At 39.0% G+C, this 14,161-nt stretch overlaps 1 protein-coding gene across 1 annotated transcript; it reads left to right on the forward strand.

The window, feature by feature from the left end:
* On the forward strand, nt 1-12,170 carry VDAC2 (voltage dependent anion channel 2). Its single transcript, XM_063163841.1, has 9 exons — nt 1-168; nt 3,858-3,929; nt 4,888-4,937; nt 7,169-7,321; nt 7,411-7,463; nt 7,891-8,118; nt 9,257-9,407; nt 10,306-10,363; nt 11,142-12,170. The coding sequence occupies exons 2-9, from the start codon at nt 3,863-3,865 to the stop codon at nt 11,231-11,233; spliced, it is 852 nt and encodes a 283-aa protein (XP_063019911.1). The 5' UTR covers nt 1-168; nt 3,858-3,862; the 3' UTR covers nt 11,234-12,170.
* The last annotated feature ends 1,991 nt before the right edge of the window (nt 12,171-14,161 follow it).

Below are 14,161 nucleotides of genomic sequence, written 5' to 3' on the forward strand. Positions count from 1 at the left end.
GCCCGGGGTCCTGCGGGACGCCAGCGGCGGGCGGGCGGACTGGTGTCTCCTTCACTTCGCCCTCCAGTGCCCAAAGCTGCAGCAGCGCGGTCTGCCGCACCACTGCACCCCCCCGTGACCGGCCCGAGCCCACCTGCCCCGACGACCGGCCACAACCAGCACAAGCAGGTGCCGGCCCCGGCCGCTACCGGCCCCGCGGGGCAACGGGGGAGGGGGGAGGGGCGGGCGGGGCTCGCCTGGCGGCGAGCGGGTCCGGGGCCTCGTAGGCCGGGGGTTGCGGGGCCGAGGGCTCGTCCCAGCGCTCCCGGGTTCGCGGGGCGGGCGGGGGGCTCTCCGTGGCCGCTGTCCCCGCGGCCGGGCTCGGTTGCGCGAGGCGCGGCGGGGCGGGCGGGTCAGGCCGGGATGCCCAAGATGGCCGCGCCGAGCGGGTCGGTTCACCTTGCGGCGGGGCGGGCGGCGCGCCTGGCGCCCGGCCTGGGGCCGCCGCTCGGCCCGGCCCGCGCTGCGGCCGCATCCCGCTCGCCCCTCGCTGCCATTCCCCTCCGGGAGGCGCTGCCTTACTCCCTCCGCCTCGCTTCCTGAGCCCGTAGTCCATTTCCACATCTTGTCCTTTAAGTTTCTGCATTGGCCTGGCCGATATTAGACTTGCGTGTCCACCTCCGGTCTGTGAATAGAGAGACGGTTAATACAAGGGTAAGGAGGTGGCTTTTTTTAAAGCTCTCTGCACTATCAGTGTAAGCCTGAAGGTCACCGTGTGTCCGGTATATTTTAACAAATTAATTTTTAAGTAACCTTAATTTTTCTGCTGCTGTTTATTGAGATACTGGGATAATTTTGGCGTAGTTGTTGCTTTTCTAAATTACGTGAGCACAGATTTTTAAAAAAATCTATTATAGGCTGATATGATTTCTAGTTTGATCTTGAATATCTTGAGATCTTAAAAGTGTTAGAAATCCTAATAGAGGCCTGTGGCATTTTTTAATTGACGACTGTGAGAGTTTTGAAATACTGCCTCCGAGGAGAACTCTGATGTAGTAATTCCAATAACGTTAATGCATTTTTCTGTTCTTGGGGTGACTTATTTTTTCTTTTTATCGCAGAAGAAAGCATGGTTGTGTCTCCCGAGTAACAGATTAATTAAAATTTTTTCATCATGGTGGCATGAAACAAAGATTAGGGTGGAGCTCTCACTTGGCTCAAGTATATTCTGTACTTCAGGTCTATTATTTTACAGTTTGTAAAGCAAACCTGTAGTTGCTAAATGATGCTAATTGTTTAGTGACTTCTAATTAGTAGTTTTTAAGTGAAAGATGCTTCAAAATAGGGTTGGAAAAAATTATTTGTCATTTTAAGAATTTGCGAACCTGTCTAACATTGAAGGACACAGGACTGATTTTTTTATGGCCCTGTTATCATTTAATGAGTGTTCTGACGGTGCCACTGGTTTATCAGGCATTTAGTATATCCAAAATTAACTCTTGGTTTCCTGTTTTGTCCTCATCCATCCCTGTCAGTATTACAGTATATTATTAGAACAGCAGAGTGACAGTTGTACTCCTTTTCAACATTTTATCACACAGCTTGTATCTGTAGACTGGAATGTCTGACAAATACTAGTTGGTTTCCCTGAAGTGGTAAGGATGCTTAACTAGGCCAGATAAAACAGTAGCATCCTTTTTACTGTAATAATCCTCTAAATTTTGATGCAGATACAAGTTTGTTACCTTCTCAGGACATTTCTGCTTAGCATAAATCTCTTATCTGTACTGGTTGTCTAGTCAGCTTGGAAACAATGAAAACAAAAGGGAAAAGCTCGTTTATTTATACTGTAAAAGCATGCCTGTGGTAAAGGCTAATATAAAACTCCAAAACTAGAAATCATTATTTTTCTGGCAATGCTAGTTAGAGGTGATATGCACTCATTAGAGGAAATGTGTAGCTAAACCTTCTGTGTAAGATGTTCAACTGCTGAATTGTTGGGGTGCTGTACAGCAGAACTCTGCAGGCCAGAGTTGTCACACTCCCTTGTAATTGGTCTATCAGCTGCTGCTTTCTGTGGAATAAATAATAGGAACCATTCAGTGGCTTGTCACTGGGATCAGGGTCTGTTCTTCTATAAACTTGAACTTGGGCTAAGCTTCTTTATGCGTCAGATGCTTTAAGCCATTTTCATGTCTCTTTAAAAAAATGTTTAGTTTAACTCCGTGGAAACCAGACTTGTTCTTGAGCAAGTGATAGATGTCTTGATACAGTGACTTGGTTGTAGAGTTTAGACATCTTTGCTAAAGAAGTTTTTCTGAATTTGTGTGTATGTGTGTGAAACTGAGTGTAAATATTGTTTCTTAGAGGAAGCTGAAATTATCCCCTTAGGGCAATAGGGAGCTGAAGTAGGGTAGTCTGGAAATCTGCATTATGAATTGTAGAAAAATAAGGAACAGTCTTCTGCTGCCTTCCCGTTGATTGCTAAAGTAGTTTGTTGGGTTTTTTGTTTTTTGTTTTTTTTTTTGGTTTTTTTTTTTTTTTTTTTGGTGTTTGTTTTTTTTTTTTTTGGGTGGTTTTTTTTGTTTGTTTGTTTTTGTTTTTTTTTGGTTTTGGTTTTTTTTTATACAATTTGGCCGCATATGGTAGATGTAATTAGGGTTTGGAAGTTAACATGTGAGAACACTGCAGTTGTTATTTTTCAAGTTCTAAAGATAGTTTTTTCATTTACTTAAAAAGAAAAAAAATCAATCCACCACACTAAAGGAAGATAAAAAGTCAATTATGTTAATCTGAGTCTCTCAGCTAAACCAATGTGACCAATCAGTTTGAGAGGATAAGATTTTTTTGTTTGCATTTGTTTAGCCTTTTCATGGCCTTGTCTAGTTAGTTTCATTTTCCCCTCTTCCACAGTTTGGGGGGAGTTATTAATATACTCTGTTTGCTATATTTCACAACTTTAAAATACAGGGCCTCTTTAACAGCAGCCTCTTGCTATTGAAATCATGGGAGAACAGTGTTTGAAGGAAGGGCAGATAAGAGTGCGTGTTCCCAGGGAGAAGAGCGATAGGGGCCTCCCCGGGACCTTAGCCTGCTGTCTGTCCGTGGGGCCACAACTCATCTGCACTGGCAGGTTCTTCAACAGCAGCGCTGCCAGAGGCTCCCTGTCTGAGAAAGGCGCTTGTAAGGAGATGTCTTCTCCCAGACCCCACACTTCTCCTACTTGGATGTTTTAAACTAACAGGACAACTTCCCAAGCTTAAACTCTTGTATGTTATTAGGTTGATTGCTGGTTAATGGTATTAGATCTTTCTTTTAAAATTGTATGTCTTTTATGTAAAATATGGGGCAAAAATGATGTTGGAGAGCAGATAAAGAGATCTCTCTTTACATTTTCAAAACTAAAACCTTGTGAGTACTTTGAGGTAGTTTTCATAAGCATGTGTCAACTTTTACTTTGTGGAACTTCAGGGAATAACTGTGCATTACAGGTTTTTAGATTTCTAGTGTCCATGTTTTTGGCAGTGGCGATGCCAACTCTGGAAATGTGAGTTATTAATTAATTCCTGGTAATGAAAGATGTATGGATAAATCTACCTGAAAAGTTAAGAGCTGGACGGTCTTGTAATGTCTTTTCTCTGCCGTGCCTCTTCTCTGCATAAGCCGAGAAAACATCTCGTGTTCACAGTGACCTTCAGTGAAAACCTGCATTTCACAGAATACTGTAGTATTGTATCTATTAATTTTAAATATGTAATTATTAATTGTTTTTATGTAGCAGAATCTGCCTTAAAGATTGTCTTGAAAGAATTGTGGTAGCATTTTTTCATGTGTGCAATGGCAGAAGGTTCATTATTAATTAACCCTTTACCTTTCAGCTCCAATGGCGATTCCTCCAGCATATGTAGACCTTGGCAAACCTGCCAGAGATATCTTCAATAAAGGATATGGTAAGAATAATACCTTTTATAAGTGGTGTTTGAAGTGCAACAGTGAATTGCCTTTTTAAGTCTGTATGGAAAAATTAATGATCAAATGCCAGTGTTCTTGGGGAGGAGGAAGGTGTGCTGTGTTTTTTATCTTTACCACCAACAAACTGATCGTTGAAGGCTTTTTGTGGCTTGTTTTGATGTGAAGGCTGTTAAGTCTCACTGCTTGAGCCACATAAATGTCAGAGGTGTACAAGTATGCAAGAATGCCAGCAGCAAGTGTAGTTTAACTTAGCAGCACTTTGTTTACTGCTCTGTCTGTGCCACAACATTTGTTGATATAGAAAGGGTTATATACCAGTCTAATGTAGCCTTTTTTGGACTAGAAAGAGGAATGGCTATTGGGATAAAGAATCCTTCCACATCTTAAAATGCTTTAATACCAGATAGCTGCATAGTTAAATCATTCTTTGTTACAGTGCTCTTTCTTTCTGGTCTTTGGAAATGTGGGGGTTTTTTACTAAGACTGTTGCTTGCCTCTCTGGATAGCAATGTGAATTGACACTCTCACAAAACCTGCTTATATTCCATTGGTTGTGTATTTCCCAGTGACTTTGCTTTACAGTTTTTTACTTTGACATATTTTGTCTTTGTGCAGAAAGAGGTGGTTTATGGGTTGGGATAGCTCTTTAAAAGGCATTGACTATTATATAAAAACTGTTCCATTCCAGGGACAGAAAATGTATTTCCTTTTAGAAGCATCATTTGGTAGATAAATATACTCATGCAGAACTGAGAGGCACTTCCCTGCCTTATTTTGGAGAGGCCTCCTTTACCTGCTGTGGCATCTGTATGCTGAAGTCAGTCTATAGCTGTTTATACATATTTATGTAGGACACTGCTGAGCCTGAAAGACCAGCTTGTTCAAAAATGTGCAGGGCCTTAGTTAATCATGTAACTTTGACTTCTGTTTATTAAGGCTTTGGGTTGGTGAAACTGGATGTGAAAACAAAATCTGCAAGTGGAGTGGTGAGTTTAAGTAACTTTTATTCATTATATATTTTTCTAGCTATGTTCTGATACTTAGTTAAAAGGGGCACATTTCAGATACTGTTAAGTATTTTATAGGCTATATGAATGATAAATATCTGGTGTTAAATAATATCAGAAGCCCTTAAAGTTCTGAATGTATCAGGAATATTACCTTGTTTAGTAATCTTATAATAAAAGGACTTATTAATTATCCCTGGTCTTACATGTGAAGGTAAACAAATAAAGGATTTTAATATACCAGTTATAGTATACAGATTTTTTCTGAAGTACCTTTGGTACTGTTTGGTGGAAAATTCTGGCATCTTGGTTTTTGTATGAAGTAGTTGGCATTGAATAAGAATGTTGAATCTTTGGCTCTTCTAGGTACTTAAGCGCTGCAGTAGTGTTCCATGCAAGATGTCTTACCATGCAAGCAGTGCTCCCTGTGACTTTTATCTATTTCTATAGCAGACTTTGCAAAATACAATGGTAGTTCTTTTTTTCTCTCCATAACTGGAGCCTGAGTACTGTAACTTACTGTTAGAAACAAGGTTCATGGGGTTGTATGCTCTGTTTTTTCTAGAAGTCTGTATGCCAACCGAAACACAGTTTGCAAGAGCCCTTACTATTACAGAGGTTGTTGTTCTTACTGTAGCTTGTTTCTTTGGAGGACTACCATTTATGCTGGTAAAAAAACTCTCTGAAAAATCCAAGCCCTAAAGTGAATCCCATATCAGTTACAAGCCATCCTTCCCAGGAGGAGAAACTGCTGCCATATATGTACTACAGATGTTTTAAAGCAGAGATAAGAAGATAATATAATCATTGGTTTCTCCTGAAGCTATTGCCCCAATGGTTACAGCCACATAGACCCTGTGCAGTAGGAATAGCACAAAGCAAGAAGTTAAAGCTGAAGGTATTTGTGTAGTTCCCATCCCTTGCCAAGAAACAGACCTGCTAGAATTATGCAACTGTGTATGGTGTCACTAACATCATACAGATAAATGTCTTGGACATGATCAGATTTGATCAGCCACCATTAATGAACAGTCTCAGTCATGTCTGTTTTGTGCTCCTGGAGCTTTTACTAAGAGTGCCTAAGGACTTGCAATTTCAAATCTGTTTCCTTCTGGGGAAGGTGAGTGTGAAAGTTTGTTTGAAAATAGTGTATGGAGGAAGACAGAGATAAAAATGTTTATTTATATGTTTTAAAAAGTTGAAATAATTGACTTCTTAAATCATAAGGGCAATAATACTTCACTGGAAAGAACTCTTTAAAAGATATTTGCGAACCTGGCTTTCACTTCTAATTACCTTCAGATTTTGGATAGTGGTACACAGAAACTATTCATTCTGTTCTTTGTGAGAATCCAAATAGTGAGAGACATCAGCGTTTACTTCCTTTAATAAAGAAATGTGAGTGATACTGTTGATTTCTAAGTTAGTTTGAAGAATTTCAGGTCAGATCATACCATACTATAAACCCAGCCTGTTTGCTAAGCTCCCGCTTGAAACATTATTTCTGTGTGTCATTGAACCAAGGTGCCAGGGCAATAGGAATTTTATAGGTGTAGTAGAAACAGAGAAAAGAGTAGCTGTGCCTATGGCTAGTGTGAAAGGCTGGTGCATTGGGCAGACTAAGAACTCTTTAAAAAACAGTTAAAACCCCAACCCAAACAAAAAACCAAACCACCCATCCCACCCCCAGTTTGAAAAATGATGCCATTCTGTGACCTTTTACAGTTGCACACTGTAAAATGTAAAAAATACACTAAATCACAAAATACATATGTGTATGTCAAAATCAAAAAATACTTATGTTATCTTAAAGAATTTTACTGGAGTTGTAATACGTGCCTAATATGTTCTTGGCTCTTGGTTTGATTTTTAAGTTGCTCACTGGGAGTATCAGACTGAACCTTACATTTCAAGAACTTGTTGCTGCTTTAGAGGAGAGTCCTTGTGGTGGCAACTGTCTTGCTTTGGAGTTAATTTGCCACCTGTACATTTTGTAATAGTGGCAGGAACACTGCAGTTGAGATGGGGATTGTGGAGAGTCCTCCATGTGGGCATGAGTCATTAATTCTTCTTGGCTGTGCTAGTCTCCCTTCTCCCCTGCAAGTTGTCTAGTGATTTTAAATTTTTTCCATGTAATAAGATCTTGGTGCTTGCTGAAGGAAACACATGTGATCCTGAAAGCATTACATAGTATCTTCTGTGCTTTTTAGGAATTCACAACATCTGGTTCATCGAACACAGACACTGGAAAAGTGAATGGAAGCTTGGAGACCAAATACAAGTGGGCTGAGTATGGTCTGACTTTTACAGAAAAATGGAACACAGATAACACTCTGGGAACAGAAATTGCAATTGAAGATCAGGTAATAGATTAGGAAAATATTTATTGGTTTTACCTCTGTGTAAGAACTGAATTTATAGCTTTATCTTATCTTCTTCCCCCTTCAATTAGCTTGCCAAAGGCTTGAAGGTGACATTTGATACAACTTTCTCACCAAATACGGGGTAAGAATTGTTAACATTTTTACCTTACTTGCAGCACCCATGGTCCATTGATCTGGTCTGTGGTGTTGACAGAGCTTTTTGTATGGTTTGCTATTGATCCAGCATAGCAAATCACAATGCTAAAGGCTTCTGCTCTTTACCATGACATCACTGTGGGGTTAGTATTGCACATTTCATAACTTTGCTTATTATGTGGGATAGAAATACTGGAAGATTGCAGGAAACATGAAACTGTTGCTGCACTCATCAGAAAATGCCTGCTTGCCATAGCCCTGGCAGGTCTGAATTGGCTGGCTCTACTTTTGCCTAGTCCAGGGGATGCATGTGCAAGACTTGTAGATAGGTTGTGTAGAGTCATAGGGCATGAATCTTACTGATCATTGAGGAAGATCACGTATGCTTAACATAACTCTTCTCTCTGTTTCAGAAAGAAAAGTGGTAAAATTAAGTCAGCATATAAACGTGAATGCATAAACCTTGGCTGTGATGTTGACTTTGATTTTGCTGGGCCTGCAGTCCATGGTTCAGCTGTCTTTGGTTATGAAGGCTGGCTTGCTGGTTATCAGATGACTTTTGATACTGCCAAATCAAAATTGACAAGAAATAATTTCTCTGTGGGTTACAAGACTGGAGACTTCCAACTGCACACTAATGTGTAAGTACTGAAAACTTCTCCAGCTTCCCAGAAGCAGGCTTTCTTTAACTTCTAGTCAAAATACAAATGCTTGAAATATCAAGAGGTGCTTACAAGGCCATTAATGGAGTGCATTCTTCAATAGGAAACTCAAAATTAATGTAAATGATATTTTGTATCTCTCTTTCAAAATGAAACCCAAGGGACTGGTCAGCACTTGCAGCATATGTGGTACAGATACTTGAGTATATGCAGAATGGAAGTGCAGTGCTTCAGTTATGCAGAACTGATCATAGTGCTTTTTCTGGCTATCCCATTATATTGAATAGTATCAGTTTACAATTTAAGGGCAGTACATTTGTTAGAGGTAGTAATTAATGTTGCATTAATGCTGTAGTAGTTTTAGAGCAAGACTAGAGCATTGCTTCTGGCTTTTTGTGGAGGTTCATCTTGCTTGTGGAGGTTCATCTTACATGAAACAGTGTAAACAAGTGTAAGACATCTTTCTTCAGACTTGCTGCCTTTAGATCTTACTCCAGAGCAATCTGATCAAGACTTACTGAAAAACAGGATGTTTTCAATCCAAGTAAATAAAATTGGTGGAGTTCTAGTGTGTTTAGTTAGTTAGAAGTTTTGCTTTTGGGAAAGCACGGGGATTATTGTGTCTCTCTGAATTCAGGGAAATTGAGGAGTATAGCAGAAAACTATAAAATACTTTAGAGTCTGAGCTGTAAGAATTCCATTTCAGTTTGCTAATGTAAAACGTTGTGACAGGGTTTTGAAAGGTCATTCAGTTCTCTAGGAGCTTCACATATTCAATAATCGTAAGTGCAGAAGGCCCATTTTGTAACCATTAACACATATTGGTCAGTTTGTAAGGATTTGATCTAGAATTTTGTTCAAGGACTTTGCTTGGCAATTAACATGAGAATTAGCTGTAGCACTCTAAAATACCTTTTTATTTCCATGAATTACTGTAGTTTAATTTTGCCCTGAAGCCTTTGTTCATCTCCCCTTCTCTTTTCAAAAAATCTGAAATAACTCAAATTTTCAAATTCTTATTTGAATAAAAATCTTTTTTGTAAATCTCTTTTTTTTTTTACTACTTCTGGAGTGGATTATGCAAATGGAAAACTAACTTTTCTCTTCATTTATGCAGCAATGATGGTTCCGAATTTGGTGGGTCAATTTACCAAAAAGTGAGTGAGTCTCTTGAAACTGCTATAAACCTGGCTTGGACAGCAGGTAGCAACAGCACTCGCTTTGGCTTTGCAGCTAAGTACAAGTTGGATCCCACTGCTTCTCTTTCAGTAAGTACAGCTGTAACCTGAAGGGTTGTGCATAGTACAGTGTATTTTCAGTTGCTGTGAATCCCCGTGTTATTAGTACAGAATAGGCTGGGAGGTCTTGTAGGAATTACTCTTACAGTCCAGGCAATTATAATTAAACCAGCAGTATTTAAATTCTGTCATGTTGCTTACAGCAAAGTTTCATAGAATCTGACTGTCACATGTGCTTATGTTGGAGATCCTAATGTATTTATAAAATGAAAAACACAGTTTAGAAGAACACAATTAAAAAAAAAATGTTTGTGTCTGGTTCTGTAAGTTTACACAATTTTTTTAAACCAGTTTTTGGGGAGCTCTGTCACATTCTGTAAAAACTCTGGCAATACTGGTTAAAAGTTGATAAGCAGCAAGGTTTCCTTTATGTTACAAAGTTGGAATCATTTTGTAGGGGAAGTGATGCAAAGTGAGATAAATAATTTTGTATATATTGTTTATGATTATACTACCCAATGTTTGCTGTGTGACTGACAAGATACTAATTCCTGTGTAATATGGACATGGAGGAGTCCTCTGATGTGGCATTTTTTAGGAGACTGGTGATAAATGTCTCTGGCCTTCTGAAAAAGGGGAAGTGGTGAAGTTCACCTATGAAACTATGTTTCAGTAACAGTTCTTCCTGCCCTTACATTCCTTCTGCTCTTAAATATGTTATTGCTTCAAATTATGTTACTGCTTCAGCTGTAAGTTGAAGGATGAGGGCATAGCTGGAAGGAGAGAATTCAGGAAACACAGGTGAACTGAAAGAACAGATAACATTTGGTTAAACTGATAACAGCAGTCAGTGTTGCCATAGTTATTCTAAATGGTAACAAATAACTAATCAGTTTCAGCATTTCAGTTGCCTTTTTTTTTTTTTTAGGCGAAGGTGAATAATTCTAGTCTAATTGGAGTGGGTTATACCCAGACCCTGAGGCCAGGTAAGAGCTGTCATGTGAATTATGTCATATGTATATCTTCTGTGCATCCTAAAAAAAATAGAGGTCTCTGCATTTATATGCATTTTTTTTCCTTCAGAATATTTTTTCCTTTGAACGCCAAGTAGATATTTTACAGTAGCTTCAGTCATACATCAAACCATTATCTAAGCAAGACAAACTATTTTATCTAATGGTATTAATACATTCCTCACTGATCTGTGCAGGAGTGGACTGTATTATGTTTGACAGCTTAGCTTTAGGCTAGACAAAGCATGTCTTCTTTTTTGGCACTGCTTTGTCCAATCATACTGTGTTGAATGATAGCAGGTCTTCAAATTATGAGTAATTGTCAAAACTTCACACTTCATACTCTTCATATTTAGTAAACAACCCCTCCAGACCTTAACTTGTTCCACTTAGGTATGAAAGCAACAGTTAAGGCTGTGTTGCCATTGGTTAGTTCCTTATTTGAAAAAATCTAGTTTCATTCCATCTGTCTATAGTAGGAGTGTCTGTGCACAGATTTCTTCCTCCTTTGCATGTCTTAATGCAGGAAAGGAGAGCTCTTGCGTATTTAGCAATTAGAGACTTCGTATATTGACGTTATAACTTTACAAAAATCATGGGACTAATTTTCAGTAGATTTCATGGATGTATTCTCTAAAAATAGAGGAAAGTAGTTGTATAAAAAGAGAGCTACAGCTGGGACTTGCGATGACAGAGGTTAAGTTGCATGAAAGCTTCTGTGTTGTAAACATGCTTCTTAAAAATCTTACAGGTGTGAAGCTTACACTGTCTGCCCTGATAGATGGAAAGAGCATCAATGCTGGTGGCCATAAACTTGGTCTTGGCCTGGAACTGGAGGCTTAAAAAGGTGAAGAAACTGCTGCAGAGAAGGGATATCAGAAGAATTTGGCCTTAAAATGTATTTCCAATGTGACCAGCAGGCTTTTTCCCAGGAAGGATGACCTAGAACAAGAGCTGTATTTGAAGTATTTAGACAGTTACTTGTTAGCTGGTTTCTAGTTAAATTGGTTACCCATCTAGTTAAAATTCTGCATTAGTGCAGTCACTTAAACATTATTTAAATGTATTTAACTGTTTAATGCGCTACCCACAAATAATGAAATAGACATTTATGAAAACTGTACAATTGTGTGCATGTTTGTTTTTATGTTCCTTTTAACATTCGATATTGCCATTGAATGAAAAATGGATCACTGGATGTTTTGAAATGAGGTCAATAATTTTGTTGAATGACCTGAACTAGAAATACATTTGGTATCCCAAGACAAATTATGAATAAAACAAGTACACACACATACTTGTGCCTCAGATATTTTAAGAGTGAAGATGCGAGGGTAGTGCTCAGTTAAGTTTTAACTTTAAGTAATCCAAGAAGTAGTGCTCTGTACCTTCGTGCAATTAAGGACCCCCATCCATGACAATACTGAATACAGGTGAACAGTTGGATTCCTCAAGCAAATTGAATGTGCTTTTCTGTCAGGTAAGGTTTGTCATGACACAATGGTTTATTCCCCCTGTGATCCACGAGCGAGATGTGCTGTGTTCCTAGTTGGGCTTCTGATGCAAGAAGCGCAGATCGGTGTACTTGGCACACTGAGACATTTAAGAAATGTTCCTTGAAAAACCTCACCACAAACACACCTTTTGCTTATATTTGTATGAAGTGAGATGTATCTCTGCAATTGAATGTAACAGTGTAATGGTATAACAGCCTGCTTATCCCAACTGCTGTGAGAGGTTTCTGCTTAAAATGACTGAAATAAAGACAATTTTAAATGGACACAGAGGAAAATGCATCTGATCTTGCTTTCCCTTTAATAAATCTTGGCAGATACCCATTTTAAGTCCAGAAACTTGAAGAATAATGGGAAAACTTTAACATTTTTCTAGAATAGTAATAAAGAGAATATAAGCATGAGGGATATTTAGTCTGCAGACCTGACATCCCTGAAGGTTGAACTAGCTGTGAATGCTTTTAATGTGTAGTATATTAAATACGTGTAGTTGCGCTGCTTACATTTAAGAGTTGGAATTTACTGAGCTGGGGGAATGCCTGGAACCTACTCAAGATACTCTCATAGCTGCGAAGAGTCCCTTGATACTTAGTCTTGCAGTCAGTGGTTCACAGCAGCTCCCTTTGTAGTGCAGGTGGCTGGCTCATGATGAGGAAGCTCTCTCTGGTTTGAAAGTGTTACCAGTTGATACTGGATTAAAATTCGTGTCTACAGAAGTATCAGTGGTTTGCTGGAGGTCTTGTTCCATCCTGTGTTGTTGCCCTCAGACTGAAATTCTCCCATGCAGCGCTCTGTTGTAAGCTGCCTGTGTTTAGGCTTTAGCTGTGGAGTAGCTGAGCCACCTTCTTTGCAGAAGACAGAGTAGAGCTTAAGCCTCCAGCTCAGGCTCTTGAGCGGGCTTGCTGGTGTGTTTGACTAGTTTTCTTACGTGATAATAAAGCATTTGTGTTGTGGGGTACCTTTACTGCTGTTGTCACTAAATGCCCTTGTCTGAGTTGCATTTCCACTATTTAGGGTGGAAGAAGCATGTAAGGTGCAATATGTTGCTGTTATTGCATGTTGTGCATATTTTTATTTTGAGGTGGTTTTATGTGCTAGACCACTTAAAAGCTAGAAACCATGCTGACAGACAGTGAATTTTTGTATGTGTTTTCTTTTCAGTATAACCATCTTTGGTGCCTCACAAAGACTGGGCTTCTTCAAAAATCACCAAAAAAAAAGGCTTAAAAAAACCAAACTAAACCACCAAAACATTCCCAAAATAAACCAAAACAACCTACCAAAACCAAAAAATCTTCCCGAAATGTTGTGTGCCTCTATACATTGTCCAGCTGCAGCACCCAGACAAATAATGGATTGTTTATTTTGGTTATGAATGATGTCTTGTTTCTATCATCTTTTGAGGGGGCTGTAATTGACTTTTGTTTTTGGTGGTAGTGGTTTTGGGATTTTTTTTTATTTTAGAAGCAAACATTATAACCTTTTTCTTCACTATCTACTCATCTAGATATTTTTTTCCTGAGGTCACAAAATGGGTAAGTGATATAAAAGCACATCTTGCTGAGTTTCCCTTCGACTCTTTAAAATTAGTAATGGAAAACTTGAACCTATTCATTTTACTCTTTGTAAATGTGCATGACTTAACTAGCCCTCAGCCTTTAAACTTTAGGTAGTTGTAGTTGTTACAGTGCTGATAGGCAGCCAGAGAAGTAAAAGGGCTCTGCAGTAGTTTAAAGAACTGTGAAAATGTGAGTTTTTCTAAAATACTCTGTCATAAATCACTACTTTTAACATTAAAATGAAGTTCAGTGTCTTATTCTTAATATCTCTCAAGTAAGGCTTATTGAAAATGGCTTTCAAAATAACTTTTCAACTGTTACAGAAACTTGTGATGTAATTGGAGTTCTGTGGTAAGGAATGTTGGTAGTTTATATAGCTCCATTTTATTAAAATATGTAAAAGCCTTAACGATAACTTTCAGTGCCAGACAGCCTTTCCTCAGGTGTTCTGAATAAAACCCCCCACAACTTGAGATCACCAATGACCAGAGCATCGTTCTGCATCTTGTTTGTGTAAATTGTAGCGTTGCATTCCTGCCTGGTACAGCTGGGGTAGGGGGTGTCTGTGTACATTGCAAGGAGACTTAATTACGCTTTCATAAATAAAAATCCTTTCATGTGAGATTGTGATGCCCTGGATTTCACGAGTTACTGTCTGAATGTCCTGAATGTTTATGCTCTTCTTGTGCTGTAGAAAT

Source organism: Melospiza melodia, chromosome 9, assembly GCF_035770615.1.
Source record: "Melospiza melodia melodia isolate bMelMel2 chromosome 9, bMelMel2.pri, whole genome shotgun sequence".
Classification (NCBI taxonomy): Eukaryota; Metazoa; Chordata; class Aves; order Passeriformes; family Passerellidae; genus Melospiza; species Melospiza melodia.

Coding starts and splice junctions, on each gene's coding strand:
- VDAC2 (XM_063163841.1), top strand. CDS start 3,863: ATGGCGATTCCTCCAGCATATGTAGACCTTGGCAAACCTGCCAGAGAT. Junction 7,464..7,890: donor ACTTTCTCACCAAATACGGG/GTAAGAATTGTT, acceptor TCTCTGTTTCAG/AAAGAAAAGTGGTAAAATTA. Junction 9,408..10,305: donor ATCCCACTGCTTCTCTTTCA/GTAAGTACAGCT, acceptor TTTTTTTTTTAG/GCGAAGGTGAATAATTCTAG.